This window comes from Panthera tigris, chromosome B2 (genome assembly GCF_018350195.1).
Source record: "Panthera tigris isolate Pti1 chromosome B2, P.tigris_Pti1_mat1.1, whole genome shotgun sequence".
Taxonomy (NCBI): domain Eukaryota; kingdom Metazoa; phylum Chordata; class Mammalia; order Carnivora; family Felidae; genus Panthera; species Panthera tigris.
The window spans coordinates 49,316,830-49,337,616 of NC_056664.1; the positions used below are offsets into that span (position 1 = coordinate 49,316,830).

The window sequence follows — 20,787 nt, forward strand, 5'->3', positions numbered from 1 at the left end:
GGCGAGAGGAGTAGGAGGGGAGCTGGAAAACAAGGCAGAAGGAGTAGGCAGGAACTATATCATATAGAATACTGTAACCATGTTAGAAATTATGGACTTTATCCTAGGAACAATGGGAAGCCACCGGAGAGCTTTGAGCAGCAGCATGATATAAACAGATCTGTGTTTTTAAAAGATCACCTTGGTGGGGTGCCTGTGTGGCTCAGTCAGTTAGGCATCCAACTCTTGGTATTGGCTCAGGTCATGATCTCACAGTTTGTGAGATCAAGCCCCACGGGGCTCTCTGCTGACAGCATGGAGCCTGCTTGGTATTCTCTCTCTCCCTCTCTCTCTCTGCCTCTTCCCTGCTCACATGTGCACCTGAGCACTCTCTCTATCAAATATAAATAAATAAAAAAATATACATCACCCTGGTTCCAGTGTAAAGAATGAACTAGACAGGGCCAAAAATAGCAACCAATAGATAAACCAGAAAGCTTAAACTGTAAGCCCACACACCAATTGGTGGTATGGTGAACAAAGATGATAATAAGGGGAAGGGGGGAGAAGTAAATGGTAAATGGGTTCAGGATTTATCTAAGAATTAAAATGAGGACTTGGTGACAGATACAATAAGGGGAATTATAGAAAAGGGGAAATCAAGAATGACAGCCTGGTCTCTGGCTGATGGATTACTGGAAAACAATAAACACCATCGTAGCTTTCTTAGAATAATAATGAGGTTCCTTTCTCTTTTTGGCTTCAGCCAAGTCCTAATATAGTTGAGCCTTGAACAACAGGGGGTTTGAACTGCACAGGTCCACTTATATGGGTCCACCACAGGACTGTAAGTGTATTTTCTTTTATGATTTTCTTAATAACATTTTCTTTTCTCTACCTCCCTTTATTATAAGAACACAGTATATAATACATGTGACACAGGAAATAAGTGCTAATTGACTGTTTATGTTATCAGTAAGGTTTCCTTCCAGTCAACAGTAGGCAATTAAAGGTAAGTTTTGGGGGGAGGTCAAAAGTTATATGTGGATTTTCAACTGTGCAGGGTGTCAATTCCCCTAACCCCTGCATTGTTCAAGGACCAGCTATGCTCAAGATTGATAACCTTTGCTGCCCATTGCCCTGTATGTACACATTTATACAAAAGAGTGGCCAGTCCAGATCAAGATTCATATGGTCTCGAATCCCCTAAAACTGAAAACTGTCTTAAAATCAACCTCCTTCTTTTACTAACACTTTCTAGACATAATCAAATCTAGAAAATATCACAACATTATTGTATATTCCTTAATTCTAAATTTTCTATTTTTGTGTTTCTATCAAACGTGGCTTTGGTTTTGCTTAGTGAAATGACTGATGGTTTATTAGCGTTTCTTTTTTTTTCTAGCCAAACTAAATAAATTTGAATATATTAGTATCCAGTAAAGACTTATTAATTTGGAATTCCAAATTAGTAAGAGTAGTAAAAATGTTAGATTGTCATATGTTTAAAAAATAGACAAGCTATTATCTTTACCTGCCCAATAGATAAACCAGAAAGTTTATCCTGACTACATAATTCTCTTATCCTGACTACATAATACAGCTCTAATGTTAATAAACTATCCTCCCTCAACCTAAGACAACATAGTCTGGGTGGTTGTCTACACCCTTGCTCCCTCTTGGCCAAAAGAATACCTCTACCCTGGTCATAGCAAAAGTTTTTGCGACAGGCTTATGACCCAAACAGGGCCAAAGTTAATTCTGAGGTTTTATTCAAGCTTTCATCCAGTTGCTCACACAACATATATTTCTTAAAAGCCTACTATGAATCCAGGCACTGTTGAAGGCAATAGGAATGTTATAAATGAAAAAATTAAAACAAAACAAAAAAACAGGAAAATCCCTGCGATCATGATATATACATTCTACTAAGGAAGATTCTAGAACAAGTAAAATAAATATGATAAATAAATTGTATATAATATATTAGTGTTAAAAGCTAAGGGGGAGAAAACAGAAGGAGAAATGTGAACACTGACAGGACTAAATGTTGGAATTTGCTCAGGAGTCAAATGGCTATTGGAAAAGAATCACTCTTCCATATGGAGCTGCAGAGACCCATTTCTGCCTCTAGGAGGGGAGAACCTGACTCAAAATGAAGCCAACTCAAAGGAAAGCAGAGCCTAGAGTTGCAGAGAAACAAAGGCCTGATGACTTCATTGGAACACCTGGACGCAGCTGTGACTCAAGTTTGTTTTATTTTTGTCAGTTATATGAGGCAATAAATGCCCTTATCTTTTGTCTGAATTGAGTTTTCTGTCACCTGCAACCAAAAAACACCTGACTAATGCCAACACTTTCAGGTATATATAGAAACTTAAAGTAGCTTACAATGTGTTTCTAAGTGGGATTCCTGCTGTACTTGGATTATTGAATAGCCAGAACTCATTACTAATTAGCAGTGTGCATTTACATGTAAATACCTAAAATCCTAAAAACCTTAAAAACAGCACGTTCACTTTAAAGTGTTTAAACAAGTTCCTTAAAGTGTGGGTTATACTCTTAATTTAAGGAACCCTCTAGTATAGACTATTCCAAGGTCACTCTTATCCAGATCAAGGAATTACAGTGTTCACACTATAATATAAACTTGACTGAATAATGATGATCTACCACAACATACCAGATGGCCAGAACCCCAATGCTGTATTGAAGTTGTTTGAATTTAAGATTATAGGGGCACCTGCATGGCTCAGTTGGTTAAGCAGCTGACTTCAGTCAGGTCATGATCTCACAGTTTGTGAGTTTGAGCCTTGTGTCGGGCTCCATGCTGACAGCTCAGAGTCTAGAGCCTGCTTCGGATACTGGGTCTTCCTCTCTCTTTGCCCTCCACCTGCTCATGCTCTGTCTCTCTCTTTCTCTCTCCCAAAAATATACAAACATTAAAAAAATTAAGAAATAAATAAAATATAAATAAATGAAGATTATAGAAGGCAATGAACAGATGTTAAATTTTCCCCATCAGTCTTCCTCCATTTCTCCCCTCAATTCGATCTTACTTCTTTCCCATCCCTATACCCAAATGAATTACAGCAAAACACACATAAACAAAAATTCAAAAATCAACACAGTTGCCCTCCCCTTCACCCCAACATCCTTTGGCGTACCCTTTCATATGGGTGCAAATGTAGCAACTTCTCAAGCAGGATTTCTGCTCGCCTAAACCAACCAAGAGGGCGCAAGCAGGAAACAAAGAGATGATAGCACCTCACAATGTAAGTGAGCCATGAAGTAAGGAAGCAGACACTTCCTTGGGGCTTACAAAAAGGAGACTAATCTAATTCTGTCATCTGAACCATCTCTGGACAGACCCCACTCCAGGCTACATGAGCAACTAAAAGAGGACATTCAAAGGAATTCCCAGAAATAGGGGTGAGTCATCAGCCTGGGTAAACTGGCCATGGCCTTTTCCTCTCCTTTCCATAGAGGTACTTCTCTCCACTTAAAGAAAAAGGGCTTCAAAAGTAGCAATCATAGGGTTATCTGCAAGAAGAATAGCCTGGCTTCTTTCCCCAGGTTGGATGTCTGCACATGCAGCACATTTGCTGCGTTGCCCATGCCTATTTAACAGGGGAAAGGATAATTTGGAAAAGGAGAGCTGGAGCAGGGAAAGGGGTGGTGAGTAGAACATCATTGGTGCAGACAAATTGGTAACGTTCTCCTGGATCAAGTGGATTCTGGGGAAGGTAGCTTGCCTTGAGCCAATGCTCTGGTACTCCACCCAAAATGGGCCCCAAGGTGGAACCTAAGAGCACTGTAAACTCGGGGGGGGGGGGGCTCCACACTGTAAACAGTGGGAGGTCTCCCACATGGCTCCAATGATCTTGTGCAGAAATCTTTGGAGAAAGAATCAACAGTCAGCCAGTATTATCCAGGGAGGCAGCCACACCTAACAGAGGCTACAACCACAGAGCACGGTAAAAACCTTGTGAGCCTTCTTGCCTTACCTCTTCAACCTGTCCTAGCACCAAGAAAATATAAAATAAAAAGGATAGGAGGAAAAGCAAAGGAGCAAGGCAAACCCTTGCCACTTAAATATGCCTCAGGACAGAGCCTCTAGAAGGAGAAAGGAAGGGAGGATTGCATGAGAACTGAATGAGTTGGAACTGGCCTTTTTTTTTAATTAAAAAAAAAATTTTAATGTTTATTCATTTTTGCAAGAGAGAATGTGAGCAGGAAAGGGGTAGAGATAAAGGGGGACACACAGAATCCAAAGCAGACTCCAAGCTCTCAGCACAGAGCCCGATGCAAGGTTTGAACTCATGAACCACGAAATCATGATCTGAGCCAAGCTGGACACTTAACTGACTGAGCCACCCAGGCACCCTGGAACTGGCCTTTATTAATAACCTTAAATCAACTGGAAAGCTATGATGTCCCAGGTGTTGTGGATTAAGGAAAGGGGAAAAAAAGACCCATCAGAACACGGATTAAGAAAGTGATTAGAGAAAAATAAAGTCTGTTCTGAGTCAGATTTCTAAAAGCCTCAAGTCTCTCAACCATCCCTAAAAATGTACCATTTGCAAAGACCTACGGCCAATTTACACACCACACCAGCTCCAGATTCCCATGAAATCTCAGGTAACAGTTTGTGGTAAAAAGTGCTAGGGGAAGACAAATAAACTCTTCAATATTGAGAAAATCCAAGACCCTTGAAAAGGTAGAAGAAAAACTATAGCATTTACAATAGTTCCCCTATGTCCATTGAGGATATATTCCAAGACCACCAGTGGTTGCCTAAGCCACAGATAGTGCCAAATGCTAGTATCCTATGTTTTTTCCTATATGTACATACCTATGATAAAGTTTAATTTATAAATCAGGCACAGTAAGAGATTAACAACAGTAACTAATAATAAAATAAAACAATCCTAATAATAGGGAATGTGCTCCCACTCTCTCTCAAAATATTTTATTGTACTCACCCTTCTTCTTCTTGTGATGATGTGATATAAAATGTCTATATCATGAGATGAAATGAGGTGAATGATGTAGGCATTGTGACGTGTCATTAGGCTACTATTTATTTGCCTTTTGAAGACACATCAGAAGTGGGATCATCTGCTTGCAGAGCTCTTTTCTTTGGTGGTAGAAAACCAAAGTCCACTTGAAACCAGAAAATGCAGTAGCCATATAGGAGCAAGTGAAGTGTAACATGCACAGAGACTCAGTTAAGGACTATGAGTGAGTCCTGACAGCATGGGGACCATGGAGACAGTCACACCTGAGGCCTCTTGCCTGCCTGTTCACCTTGTGGCTTGACCAAGAACTCCTAAATCCTTTGTTCTAAGTTTGTTTGCACTGGGGTTCTGTCCCTTAAAATCAAGTAATTTAAGAGTAGTAAAGCTACACACCAAAACACCATGCCACTGCTACGGTTTATATTCCAGCCCAAAGGAAAGAGAGACAGAAAAGAAAAAATGGGGAAGACTCATGATCTAGAAGAAATAGGTAAAAAGCAGGGGCAAGAGGGGATGTTATGGATATAGAGGAAGACCCGACTGAAAGTGGCTGGTCAGGTGACAAAAGAGCAGAGATCTGAAAATACATTGTTGGAGGAACTGTCCTAAGAGGCAATAGGCTCTGGAAAGTTTCATCCTACATCACAGAGTAGATCACAGGAACAGTCCCCAAGCTCTATCAGTCTTGGGGAAAGAAGGAATCATACAAAGAGGAGCCCTAAACTCCTCCAAAGGATCTACATGCCACGGTTTTGGGTGTTTTTTTTTTTTTAATTTTTTTTAACGTTTATTTATTTTTGAGACAGAGAGAGAGCGAGCATGAATGGGGGAGGGTCAGAGAGAGGGAGACACAGAATCTGAAACAGGCTCCAGGCTCTGAGCTGTCAGCAGAGAGCCCGACGCGGGGCTCGAACTCAGGACCGCGAGATCATGACCTGAGCCGAAGTCGGACGCTTAACCGACCGAGCCACCCAGGCGCCCCTACATGCCACGGTTTAAAGGATGCGCTCATATTTGTTTTTAACCACTATTTTAGCAATGGAACCCTTGCTTCTAATGAAATATTACTTTGAACACAAATATAGAGATAAGCAATGAATGCATTACTTGAGCAATTTAAACCTTTACTGCCGGACCCCCAAATACTTCATTGTCTGGGGAATCCCTGAGGCTCCTCCAAGAAATATCTGGATTTTGTGGAGCATAGGGTGAGAACCAGGAACACTCTCCTACATTCACGTCTATTCCACGCACACGATACCATGCTTCAAGACAGCCTGATGCCCTTCAGCAACTAAAATAGTGCCCATGATATAGTACTTATAAACAGCATGGAATTTAAATATACTTGGTGCCTTTAGAAGGAAAATAAAACATATCTGAACTTGCTTATTTATATTAGTTCTCTTTTCTTATTTGTTCCTACCAAATTCTTATGTTCCTAACAATTGCCTTAGTGTTTTCCTCAATTGTACTCCCACATACCCACTTTTCTCGGAAACTTCCATGTATATTTAATGCCTGTATCTTGTAATTTCTTGAAAAGGACAAAGACAGAAGTCCATTCAAGGCCGTAAGACTGCTTTTTCTCCTAAGAAACTGTCAGCCAAATTTCTCAGGGAGGAACTGGAAATGAAGTGAGAGACATTGATAAATTTCCCTGCTGAACAATCAATAAAAGCCCCACCATCCTGTTCAGACTCCCACTGTGGAAGCAAGGGCCGTAATTACATTGTCAAAAATTCAAGTTGCCCAGGCTGACAGCGGCCCCCTTGAAAAGTGACAGGTGATTGGCACTGGGATTGGGGTAGTGAACCTGGATTGGCAGACAGAGTGGGAAAAGAAAAAGGCAAGAGTGAAATTTCCTTATCGACTACAGCCACCCAACCCTGAGACTGCCACTTGGGAGGAATCCTGAGACCCTTTTTGTCACGTTACCAGAGGGAGCAGGTGACAGAATTGACTAAGCAATCTGAACCCCATCAGAGATTTGGAATAGCCCTCAATCCACTCCCAAACCCCAAGAAAGAGAAAGATGGCTGTGTGTGTGTGTGTGTGTGTGTGTGTGTGTGTGTGTGTGTGTGTGTGTATGAGCGTGTGAGGGTTTTCCTACATTAAAAGAAAAACATGCAACGGGCTTTCAACTCCATCTTTCCTCATGACAGCTGAACAGCAAAACCTGTTTGCTTAGCGATATGAAACCACGATAAAAATCAGCTGGAGCAGAAGGGTTCCAGGGGCAGCAATGAAGAATGAGATAGGAGACAGAAGGTGGGAAAGCACTAACATGCAGGCCATTTGTGTGATTCTCTGGAACCAGAGCTGGAGTTAAATTAGTACCCATCAGTCAGTCCTCTCACTGTTGGACGTTAGGAATAAAATGCCTGCAAGAGGTCTCCTTGCTGGACAGTGCTCTGCTTCTGGCTATTCTGGGGCCCACGCAAATGGCTTCCAGAAGACTTTCTTGTAACCACACCCAGGAAGGGTGGTTTTCCACCCCTGGGGAGGAGCTGCACCACCAAAGATTGACATCAAAAGGTGTTCGCTGGGCAGTGGGAACAGAACAGAAGATGCCTGGGAATGTTGCTACCTCATGATTTCCCAAGCTAAAACCTCTCTCCTGCTCTGATCAGGAGTGGTAGACAAGAAAATTAATAAGGAGAAAAATCTCTAGGCTCCATGCCAAATTTTTAAATAGAAGCCCCTCTCCCCTTCCCCCCTACAAGAAAACATGAGATAATGGCACTGGGTACTGAGTGTTTGGGGTGGGGGAGGGATATAATAAAATAGCCATAACTAATTTTTGCTTGAGTGTTATTGTGTGCCAAATACCTCAGAGTAGTTCACAAGCAGTAGGGCTATGAGGTAGGGACCATGTTTTCCTGGTTTCATGGAGCTTAATTTGCCCAATGTCATAGCAGATAAGTGGCAGAACTGGACGGGTTTCTGATTCCAAAACTATTAACCACTAAAAACAGCATCTCTCCAAGAGTAATCAGTGGGCAACCGGAGTCAAATCGCCTCAGGGGCCCACTTAAATGCACATTTCTGGGTCCACTCAGGCCCTCCAAGTCAGACTCTGGGGGTGAGGCCCAGAAACCTGGATTTTGTAAAAAATCTCCCGGACGAATCTTTTGTGCACAAGGTGGTGAGTCTCACGACATCACACCAGGAAGCTGAATGAGCACTGGGTCATTAGGGACTTTGGATGCAAAGTAGTGAATCAGGTTGCTCACTGTTTTGCATACGTGACAGCAAAAGAAAATTAGTTTTCCCCTAAAGCCCCAGGGTCATCAGACCCATGGCAGGCCCTGGGAAAAGGCCAGTGAAATTATGTAACGATTTTAGCCTTACTATACTGCCCTGCCAGAGGGGAATCTAAGACCTCAGGTGTGCAGGAGAGGGAGACAGGGGAGGGCTGATGAGCTGCAGGCTGGGCTGGGGGTTCCCTGACAGAGACCTAGAGAAGGGAGCCCTTACCTGGTGACTGCGCTCTTTCCCGTGCAGGGTTTCCTTCACATGAATGAAATGAGGCAATAACATTTCAGAGAGGAAAAATGCCTTGTGTTCATTTCGAAAGCTTTGTGGCTTATGAGAGGTCCTAGTTACTCCCAAACTGGCAGGACTCTGGGGAAATGAGTACAGCAACCTAACCCTGGAAATGCAGGAAAGGAGAAGAGTAGGAGGTTGGGGGGCGGGGGGGCCAGAGAAACAGAAGGAGAGAAGGGAAGGAGAGGAGGTGTCTGCCTTCTCAATGTCCAGTAACATCACAGGGCTAAAGTAGCAACATTGTTTTGTAAACTTCAGAATTGTCAACATATTTTAGAAGCATCTACTTTGCTTTGGTTGCCCCATAATTGATTGATGGTCAGCAATGGCACTAACGATTTTCTTAATTTGACAATTATTTAAACACAAAGGCTTAGGAGTACAGGGTACATTGAGAATGCACATACATAAGGTATACTTATGAGCTGTTATGCTGATCCTTCATAATAGAACATGAGCATGGAAAGCGTTGGAATTAAAGAAGCCAAGGAAAAGAATTAGGAGTCCTCACACTTCTGCGTTTGAATTTCCATTTCTAGCAAGAGTTGTGGGTCTGCATTTTACAGGACAGTGGCTTTCAAATCAGGACACCCGTGATGCTTCAGGGTCCTTCAGATGATCTACAGAAAATACTGTTCTGTGCCTGCTTGCACTCTCCACCTGTGTTTTTTCAGTGCTAAACAGCAGCACGTTGTATTGATGACGTAAGTGGCTGTTGGACTGGAGCTAACATTGAAGACCATGGCTGATGTTTGAATAGATAGAAAACCTTGGTGGATGCTGGGATACAACATCGATGTAAGTTCTTGCTGATAAAGATAGGAGAGAAGAGTCCTCCACAAATTAGAACTTAAGAATCAATATTGTAGGCATTTTGAATTTCTGTCCAGATAGTTATGGGTTTTTTAAGCCTTACAAAATACATTCCCAGTGTTCAGCAGTCTGACTGGTCCAAAGATGAAATGCTTGATGAAAAGATTTCACTTGCTATCATAGAAAGCTAAAAGAGCCAAAAGAGTGCTTTTCAGTAAACAATGACTGAAGCCCATAGATGACATTAGTCCCTCCTTATCCATAGTTTTATTTTCTGTGGTTTCAGTTACCCGTGGTCAACTGCAGTCTCAAAGCAGATGATCCTCATATAGATGACTATATGTCAGAAGATCAATATTTGCCTAACACTGGGTCGCAATGCCTACCTCATTCACCTCACTTCATGTCATTATGTAGGCATTTTATTATCTCATGTGATCACAAGAAGGGTGAGTATAGTAAAGTAAGATATTTTGAGAGAGAGAGACCACATTCACATAACTTTTACTATCATATATTGTTATAGCGGTTTTATTTTATTTTTAGTTATTGCTGTTTCTCTCTTATTGTGCCTAATTTATAAATTAAACTTTATCATGGGTGTGTATGTATAGGAGAAAACATGGTATGTATATGGGTTTTGTGCTGTCCATGATTTCGGGCATCCACTGGGGGTCTTGGAACCTATCTTCCACAGATAAAGATGACTACTGTATAACAGAGCCTTGACAGAGAAAAATGGCAGAGTCCTCAGCATATGCACACATCCATGTCTAGAGTAATTATTCTATGATAGGTAATGGGGTTTTAGTTTGTTATGCCAGTATAGGAATGCCCATGTAGGTGACATCATGTTTTCTGGAGATTGAGCCACTATCTGGAGCCTGCATTTTTATTTCCCTTTGGCTCATGCTATGTAACCAAAAGTACATAAGAATCCAGAGAGAGATACTTAAAGCTCATCATTTTATACTTTGCTGCAGTTACTAACACAAATCTCAATGGCTTACGATGACAAAGATTATTCCCTGTTCACGCTGATGTCAGCAATAGGTGGATCTCAGCTCTGCCCCTACTGTCTTCATTTTGATTCCCAAACTGAAGGAGCCAATCTTACTTGGGACAGCCTCTTCTCAAGCAGAGGAAAAAGGGCAAAATGGCCAAAGCATTGTAACAGCTCTTAAAACTTCTACTTGGCCATGCACTATATCACTTCCACTCACATTCCTTGACCAAAGCAGGTCCATGGCTAAGCCCATGTCCCAGTAGGACAGGGAAGTGTGGTCCAACCACTGGGAGACATGAAAGTCACCTGACGGTGGGTGGAGGTCATCGAATCCTCCTACTGGGAAGTGAGGAAATAACTGGGGACTAAATGTACTCTGTCTGCCACAAGAATAATAGCCACTAGCATTTCTTACTTAAGGAAATAGTGCCCATGCTGTAATTAACTTTGTCGCCTCAGCAACAGATGGTCCAAGATTTTTAAGAGGTTTTACCATTGCCCCATCACCAGCACATTGTCTAGACACCGTTCTACCTCATCTATTTGGGTGCACTGCTTCACTCACCATGCAGGGAAAGTGTTCCATTCCTCACAGCCAGGAACTTGACACCATATGGAAAGAAGGGGGTAGAGTGAGAACTCCCGTAGAGTTTGATCTCGGCTTTGCCTTGGAAGGGCTTGTCCTTGGATCCAATCTGGAGCTCCCCACCATCAGAAATGAGGATGGAGTGTACCCTGAGCTCAATGGGTCCTGGATCCATGAAAATCAGCTTGCCTCCTAATGGCCAAAGAGAAGATTATCAGTCCCTGGGAGGATAAGGTTCACCACCTTTTGACAGTTCCAATGTCTGATGAAATCCTCTTTATTTATATACGTTTGCTGGAATTTAGACTTATTTTATCTTGCTCTCTCTTCTAGAAGCACAATAGAATATGGATTTGACCGCCAGGGGTAGACGCACTATACCACTAAGCCAGTTGAGGCTGGCTATCACTATTCACCACATCTCTATGTTATTTTTCATGGCAATATCCTAAATGCCCAGCAATTTAGGACTGGTCAAATAAGGGATGAGAAAGTCACCATTTTGGCCATCAATCAACAGATAAAAGCAGCCTATAAAATTAAGTTTAGAAACAAGTGAATAAGAAATAGGAATAGAAGAAAATATGGGAAAATTATACAAATTATGACACTAGGGACTGTAATTAGGGCTGCCATCATGACGTATGCAGCATTTTACCTGGCCAACATCCATTTTACTTCACTTTTGATAATAGACACTAATTTCCTTAAGAAATTGCTCTGCTCCACTCAACAGAGTGGGATTGTCAATCAGAGTAGCCTGTCCTACTGTAGTCTAAGCCATGTACCCATGCTTCAAATGAAAATCTGGAGCTCAATGAAGAGAAGACAAGAAATGTTTAGATTTTAGTAATTCCACTGGCGGCATCTAAATGAGCCTGAGAAGAGGTTTCTATTTCGGAGGCCCCCACCTGCTAAGCCCCTTCAAAATGCCCTGACAGCTATCATTTCTACACCTAATTTTCCAGACTTTCTATCAGTTCTTGTAAATGACCCAATATATTCTCCCTAAATTTCCTATTGTAAAAGAAAGTTGGTTTCCATTGTTAGCAATCAAATAAACTTAACTGATACAGATATGTTTTCTTCAATAACCAAATTTTCTGTGATGTAGGAGTATTATTTTACAATAAAATTAAATTGTGAGAATTAAATACTTAAGAAATTAAAACATGCTTTCATCTTTATAATGCTTTTCTTTAAAAGAACTTAGAATATTTGTATTTCATATAGAATTTTCCCTGTAATGCCAAAATAATTAAAGCATCCCATCTAAATAACCACTTTAACCTGAATGAGTTACTAAATCTATCTCCCTCCTGCATATGGTTTGCAAAAGTACTGGACAAGACTCTTCTATCCTGTAACAAGGTGGTAAGAGGTTTGATTTCATACTGGAAACATCAGGAGCCCTCTTTTCCACATCCTACAACAGCTTGCCACCTAACTCAGAATGAAAGTCAAAGTCCCAATACTGGGCTGCAAAAGGCCCTTCATGATTTACCACCCATCTCCAGTTCCCCTGCATCATCATCTACAACTCACCCCTTCACTCACCTGCCCTGAACACACTGGCCTGCTGGTCAGTTCCCAGCAGGACTTACTTGTTTTCTGACCTGCTGTATTCTTCTGTCAGGTATCCCTGTGACTCACTCCCTCTTGTTTCAAATCAAATGTTAACTCCTCACTGAGGCCTTCCTCTCCAGGCTATACAAATAGCATGCCCTCACTCCTTACTCAAATGCATTTTCTTTCATAACACTTACCATCAGGCACATTATATATTTATGTGTTTAGTGTCTGCCCTCCCCCTCCCCACTAGAATGCATGCTTCATGAGGGCACTAATCTGTTTTGTTTGCCTCTGTATTTCATTGTCTAGAACAGTGACAAATAGGTAGGTGGCACTCAATATATATAATTGTAGAGCAAACTAATAAATGGTTATATCATTTTAGAGAATCTGGATTAAGTATCTGAATTTCTTTTATGGATACACAGAAAATGGCTCCAGAAGCAGATTCTTCTGGGGGCACCTGGGTGATTCAGTCGGTTAAGGGTCAGACTTCGGCTCAGGTCATGATCTCATTGTTCAAGGGTTCAAGCCCCACGTCAGGCTCTGTGCTGACAGGCCAGAGACTGCTTCAGATTCTGTGTCTCCCTCTCTCTCTGCCCCTCCCCCCTATTCACACTGTCTCTCTCAAAAAAAAAAAATTAAAAACATTTTTTTACAAAACAATTTCTCCTGTGGAAAGGAGAATCTCAGTGAGTGAGCGGCAGTGAAGACCAAGACTCTTCAGTTGCTAAATTTAGTCCTAAATCCAATGTGCCAAGTTATTTAGTTGTATTGTTGTTTTCCAGAAATCACAACTGGAAGTATTTACTCAAACATGTACTGGAGGGATGAGAGGGAGAGCAGAAAAAGGCTAAGATGCCCTTAGTCATTTTTGTTTACTTCCATCCTAGCACAGAGATAGTGATCAGTTAACATTTGACCCAATATTCAAACGTGGAAGCCATCTCAACCCTGACCTTCTGCTCTAACATTGCTCTTCCATTTTCCTCAGTCCTCTTCATTGAACCTTCTAGGCTTATATCCTGAAACCCAAACTACACACCATCAGCAATAGTCAGAGGATGTTTATGTGGATTTTACCCCTGAAAGTGTTCTCTCCTTTCAGTCACAATTTAGAACAACACACCCCATGTGGGTACCCAGTTTCTTCCTTGGTAAAATGTGCACAATAAGAGTTCTTCCCTCAGAGAATTATGATGGGATTTCTTTAAGTGAAGCTTACAGATCCCCAGTCTTGGGTCTGGCACCTATTAGACAACGCAGTGGTGTCAAGTGGCTCCTGTCAAACTCACTGTCTGCACTTGCCCCACTGGTGCCATCACTACTCATTTGCACACCTCCCCCATCACTCTAGCACTACTGGTCTCCCTCCTTCCAACATCTCACCATTGACAGGTCCCCCTTTCCTTGTGAAGCATGGTACAGTGATACATACTCAGGTAAGCTATTCAAGACGCAAGAAAATGTCCATTGATGTGCAGGCTTGATGCTACGGCAGCACCACATGACTTCCAGACTTCCAAAGGACCTACTGGCAATTTTGACTTTAATTTTCCCTTCCATTGTCATCACAATGACAAGAATAATCATCAAAAATGCAATAATAGTGGGGCGTCTGGGTGGCTCAGTCGGTTGAGCATCTGACTTCGGCTCAGGTCATGATCTCATGGTTCCTGGGTTTGAGCCCCGCATTGGGCTCTGTGCTGACAGCTCAGAGCCTGGAGCCTACTTTAGCTTCTGTGTCTCCCTCTCTCTCTCTGCCCCTAACCCACTCGCATTCTGTCTCTGTCTCTCTCAAAAATAAATAAACATTAAAAAAATTTTTTTAAACAAATGCAGTAATAGTCATTAATCCTGCTGTGAACAAGAGGGAAGAAATGTGACCTCTTTACTAAAACTTTTCCATTCACAGTCACATGTCATTAATGTCCTAACTAATTATTTTCAACTGGTGGACCATGGATTTGCATGGTATGACTCCTCCATTATAAATAGTCAGGAAATCTGAACTGTCCTTGATGAGCAAGTGGTGGAAACAGGGGGCAGACTCTGCCTATTAGCCTCTCAATGACCCTCAATAAGTCCCATAAAATTGCTAGGTCTTAGATTACCCAGTTTCCAAATCTGTCCTACTCAGTGCCTGGGGATGATCTGTTTTCTCATCATTCCCATGCAGGACAGAACCATGCATTCACCGAGACTCTTTCCAGCTTTAAAACATTGGACATCTACATCTTCAAGAATGCATTTGGATGTGTCTTTGGCACTGATGGAGACAGAGAGCTCATGTTTTCCTGATACCGCCTATGCTGCAGTGAACTTGGCATTTCACTTGGGAAGAGTATCAACATACATAGTCAGAAATTCAAATAATTCTACAGGGAAAACAATGGTGCTAACACTTATTAAGCCTCTACTGTATGTCAAAATCTTTAGATGTGTTGTCTGAAATGACCTTCAAAATAAGTCTGAAGTCAGTATCATGCATCATATTTCACAGTCCAGAGAGTGAGAGGTGGGAGAGGTGGTCTCTCTCAGCCCAGAATGAGCAGAGCAAGCCTTAGAACCCAGGACCACCTTCCAGAAGAGTTCATATTCAATCTACATCTGCAACCCTCCCAGGTCGCTTTTTTATTAATTAGAATTATCACAGTTATATTTAAAGAAAAACATGTGTTAACCTAAGTGAAGTTTGCCTGTGGCTTGTTTATATATGTTTTATTTCCATTTTGTAAATGTAGATATACCTTGCCTCATGCAAAACAGGCTTTGAGGCAGAATACAAGGATTAGTGGGTAAATTTATAAACCTGGGCTTTGTTCCTCATCCCATCAAGCGAAATATTAAACACACAAAAACAAACGGGTAGAAATTTAGAAACGTCATTTACTGAGGGGAGCTAATAATGACACTAATGAAGGGAGAAAATGAATGATTGGTGTTGGCAAGAGTACTAAAAACAGGACTAATTAATTAATATGATAACCATTACTCCCTGCTAAAAAGCCTTCCCTCCTTACTTATCAGTGGCAAGTATAAGGAAATCTAGGTAAATTAAGAAGAGAGTTTGATGAGGAATTCATCTCTTTTTAATTGAAATAATTAAAAGTGGTAACAAAAATGAAAGCTTCTCAGTGTGAAAGAATGTAAGGTTTATACCCAAGCTAGTCCTGTGCCAAGGCCCCAAGTGTTATCTCCTCACACTTTATTAGCTTAAAACAAATATCCAGTGAGCTGCTTTGGAGCGTAGTGACTTGAGATAGGAGGGCACAGGGAAGACTTTATTCCTCCACTTTATAGAGCTTGACCACATTTCTGAGCACTGAAATAAAGAGCAGGGCTGAAATCGGCCTGTGGCTGTGACCCTTAAGTTGCTTATTATGATTGTTCATGAAAGCTGAGTATGTCCCACAAGTGACCTTGGGTAATTTTATAAAAATCAATCAACCATCATTATTGTTACTTCCCCTCTAAAATAAATAAATGAACACAACTTTTTACATGTAATCACTCTTTTCCATTCAACATCCCTTTTATTTCTTTTAAAGGGAAGTCAAGGAGACTTTTAGCAGCTAGCTCATGTTTGCAAAGTACATCAAAACCTGCTTTTCGCTAACCCCACAATTAGCCATCCTCTGTAATAACCACGGAATGATTTGTTGTATGTGTTTTGAAAAAAAAAAAATTACACAGTTCTAGCTATTTTCCCCTTTAAGGTAAGAATCTAGAGTATAAATATTTTACCACACAATAAGACTCCAAAGGAACTGGCTATGCCTTCTATTTGCAATTCTTTGCCTCCCTTCCCTTGACCCCTCCCCAGCTAGGCCTTTGCCTGACAAGTCTGTAAGAACTGGTCCTATGAAGGTCATGATGGCATCCAGACTGGTGAATCCAAGTCTCGATGCTCTGTTCTCGCCTGTCCTGAGTGGCCAGCAGTATATGATAGGCTAAGTAACTCCTTTCTGGAAAATCCTTCCCCTCACTGGCCAACACTGTGCTCTCCTGGTTTTCCTCCTACTCCCCAAGACTCCCCTCCTAGCCTCCTCAGACTCCTCCTGATTGTTCCAACTACTGACATGCAGAGTATCTCAACACTCAGTCCTTCTACCACTTTTCTTATCATTCTATGAACAAGGTTGTTTCACCTTGTCTTAGGGATTTAAACACCATCACAGGCTAACGGCTGATGACTCCCAAACTGGTATCTCCAAGGCCCACCTCTGCCCTCAGCTCAAACTCACATACCCAACTACCACTCAATATCTCTCCTTAGATGTCTCACAAGCTCCTCAGCTGAGCACATTCAAAAAAATGAATTCCTCACCTTGTCCCACAGATCATCCCACAGTCCTTGCCGAGACCGCAAATGGTAACTCCATTCTTCCAGGTGCTCAGTCTGAAAATTCTAGCATCAACTTTCACTCTCACAGCCAATTCTCCAAGAAATTTTGTGCATCCTACCTTCAGAAAATCCCCACGATCTAAGCACTTCTCACCACTTCCACGTCTACCGCTGGGGTCCAAGTCACTCTCATCTCATCCCCAGATTATTGCAACAGCCTCTCAATTCTGCTCCCTGCTTCTGTCCCCACCCCCACCTGCACCACAGGGTCTATTCTCAAAACAGCATCAAGTGTAATTGTTTTCTTTTCTGTGAACCTTGTCATGTCACCTCTCTGCTCAGAGTTTCCAATGGCTCCCACCACACTCGGAGGCAAAGCCGACCAAATCCTACAGGCTTGGTCCTCTCTGGCCCAGTCTCACTCTGCTCTCCTTCAGGCTCCCAGTCCTGTTGCACTGACCTTCTTACTCTCCCTACTTCACGGCCTTTGCCTTACTGTGTGCAAATCCCACCAACTGCCACTAAACTCCCTCTCCACCCACTCCATTTGCTTAGCAAATCGAACAAAAACTATAATTTACATTCTTGACTGCCTTCTTTAGAGAAATGAACTCTGTGAGAGCAAGAATTTTGGTCTATTTCATTCACAACCATAGCCCCTATACCTACAACAGTGGCTGGTCCATAGGGAACTTGGCAAGTGGTCAATAAATACGTGTTGAATCAGTAGGAGTTGAAGTTACAGAAGTGAATGAGGTCTCCCAGGGTGCCTGGATGGCACAGTAGGTTCAACTTCCAACTTCAGCTCAGGTCATGACCTCGCAGTTCGTGAATGTAAGCCCCATAGGACCGGGCTATCTGCTATCAATGTATAGCCTACTTCAGATCTTCTGTACCCCTCTCTCTCTGCCCCTCTCTGGCTCATTCACACACTTTCTCTCTCTCTCTCTCTCTCTCTCTCTCTCTCTCTCTCTCTCTCAAAAATAAATAAAAACTTTTAAAAAAGAAGACATTAATGAGGTCTCCCAGGGAGATCGTGGAGAGGGAGAACAGAAGAGAGATAAGAGAAACAAACTGTCAAATATTAATATCTGAAAACTAGACTAAGGAGAGGAAGTAGCAAGATTCTTCGGTGTGAGTCACAAAACTTAGGTGAATTACAAGATTTGGAAGGTCCTAGTGACATAAGCTCTAGGAAGAATTTTAAGAACTAGGAAGGTGGTAGATGAAAAGATGTCATTATGTGAACTTTAGAAGGTTTGGGGGAGAAAGGGTGCAGAGCAAGAGTGCACTCCCTTAGTGGGTGAAAGCCAGGTGATAAAATGAACCCAGTGAGAATGACTCCAGGGTTAAGCAGAGGGAAAGTCAGAGGGGAATGGAGGTAAGGCCCAGGTAGGCATCTGAGGACCTCAATTAATTCCATCAATCTATAACCCAAACTAGATAATTCATTGCTCAAAGCCTGAACTCTCTAAATTTGTATATATAAATTATTCCATTTACTTGTTTATATTGATGAACCCCCATTCAGTTTTTTGAGTCAACCTTAAATAATTCCTTAAAACATTTAGAAGCCTGGATCTGGTTACCTTTCCTGTAGTTATACACTCAAATACATAGGGAAGCCTCTGGAATTCTCTCTCTCCCTGGAGAATAGTAGAAAACTAACCATTCAAGATGGACAGACCCCTCCTCTGCCTGGGGAAGAAGAGCTGGCTGAGCTATCCGGGCCCATTACTGCACCCTACCGGACGGTGTTGCTGTAGGGGTGGGCATCAGGAGGAGGTGAGAGAGAGAGAGGGGAGAAAAGTAGTACAGGGGAAGGCAGACACAGCCCAAAGCTGTGTTGGGGATGCACACAGCTTCCTTTGTTGGCAAGATCCGGATTAGGCTTGTGCCTGATCCACTGGAGCAGAGCCTAGAAGCCTTCGAGGTGGGCTTGTCCCCGGCCAGAAAGGCGGAAAATCAATTTGGCTGGCAAACGAGAGCCCCCAAGAGCTCAGTGCACGCTCCATAATCCTATCCACTAGCAGCTCAGGAAATAGATGCCTGAGCCCTCACATATTCATGGGGGATGTGAGGCATAAATCAGGCTTTAAGGATTGGGGGCGAAGGGAATGGACTCTCGGGCTGGTTACTAATTAATCAAGCACAGAACACCTAAACCTAGCAACCTGGGAGCAAGCCACACACACACAGGCACGGGCTGCTGCTGCTGCTTTTCCTGATGTTTTTTTTTCATTTCAATTAAAATAGATATCGAATGAAAATTTCCCCTTTAGCTGATGCTGCTTATGCATCCCCCCGTTCTTCCTTTAATTAAAAAACATGCTTATTGCAATACTTGCCAGAATCACTTTAACGGTATTTTAATTGTAATGTCTCTGCCTGATTACAAAAAGAAAATATGAACTCAAAAGTATGGGCAAAAGATGTTCTCAGGGTGCAGGAAAAGAATCACACACCTCTCTGAAATGGATGCCACGTGCTAATTCCTTAATTAGCCCAGTATTACTGTCAAACTGGCAATGGAGACTGGGGGGTGGGAGTGGGGGGTGGGGTGGGGGGAATATCTGAAGTAAAATCACCGACTCAGAGCCACACACTATGGCAGTTGGGAGAAATCATTTTCATCAGCTCTGATTTCCCTGGCAGGATGGAGAACCGCATGTAATGAAGAATGCCATGCTCAGGATCAGCCCTTGCAATGTGGCCAGCCAAGTTTTCACTGTTCTTTGCAAAGGGTCGCATAGCCTTTGGGAAAAGATTAGCAGAGCTATATCCATTGGCTTCCAGTCCTGACAATTCTATATGGCTCCCTTTACTGCTTTAGCCTAGTAGTTCTCAAACTTGAACATGCATCGAAGTCACCTGGAGGTCTCCAAACACAGATTGGCAGGTCTCATACCCAAAGGTGATTTGCTATGGGGCCCCAAAATTTGCATTTCTAGCAAGTTCCCACATGATACTGATGCTGATCAGGGACCACACTTTGAGAACTACTGCTCTAGGTAAATTAAGCCATTGCTCTAGGTGTCCATAGTCTTATGCTGTATACTCTCATCTAAAATCGGTTGAAAACTACAAGGCTGGTATTGCAAATTAATTCACTTCTTCATTCATCCAACATTTGCTGTTATTTCACCCTTTCTGCTAGGTGCTGACATTAAAAAAAAAATGCAAAAAATACAGTCTCTACAGCCACAAGGTCAGGTGAAGTTTAATTGCCCCCGGTAAATAGAAACACCCTGGTTTTAGTGAATTGGCCAATTTTACAGATAATTGAGAAAGATAAAGATTGTCAATCAGTTTTTATTTTTTGCTCTGAAACATAAAACTCATTAAGTTAACTTTATAAATTAATTAACTCTGCACTAACTATAAGGTGTAAACATATTTGTGGGAAAGAAACTACTAGAAATATTCAAAGGAACCAAAACACAGATACAAATAAATGCCTTCATCATTATAGCTACTATCATCAATTGCTACTTAACTAAACCTTGGTTCCTTTCTATCTCCCAAAAAGCATCACTTCCTTTTTCCAACACAGCTTCTGGCATTTAAATAGTCAAGTCCCTCAGCTGTTCCATGGATTTCTAAAAAGTCACTTAAAATCTCAGGGTGGTGGAGGGGAAGCTGTTTGTAAGGAGTAAATGAAAAGACCAGGGGAACAAAAAAAGAACAATCCACAATCACACAAAACAACAAAAACCTATCTTTTCTTTAAAGTCTATACCAGACAGATAAAAAAAATCTCTCTAGCTACCAAGTAACTCATTCATTCAAATGATCTCCTTCCTTCTCTCTATCAACATTCAATTAGCATGGACTCATTCACATTCTTTTTAATATTTATTTATTTTTGAGAGAAACAGAGCACAAGTGGGGTAGGGGCAGAGAGAGAGGGAGA

The 20,787-nt window shown here is 41.9% G+C and overlaps 1 protein-coding gene across 1 annotated transcript in view; it reads right to left on the minus strand.

Annotated features, from left to right (window-relative positions):
* The window catches only part of PKHD1 (PKHD1 ciliary IPT domain containing fibrocystin/polyductin), a 475,560-nt gene that overhangs the window by 300,522 nt on the left and 154,251 nt on the right, over positions 1-20,787 (minus strand). Inside the window, exon 36 of the mRNA XM_007095512.3 lies at positions 10,934-11,146. Coding sequence (XP_007095574.2) covers positions 10,934-11,146 — 213 coding nt within the window. The remainder of the gene's footprint in view (positions 1-10,933; positions 11,147-20,787) is intronic.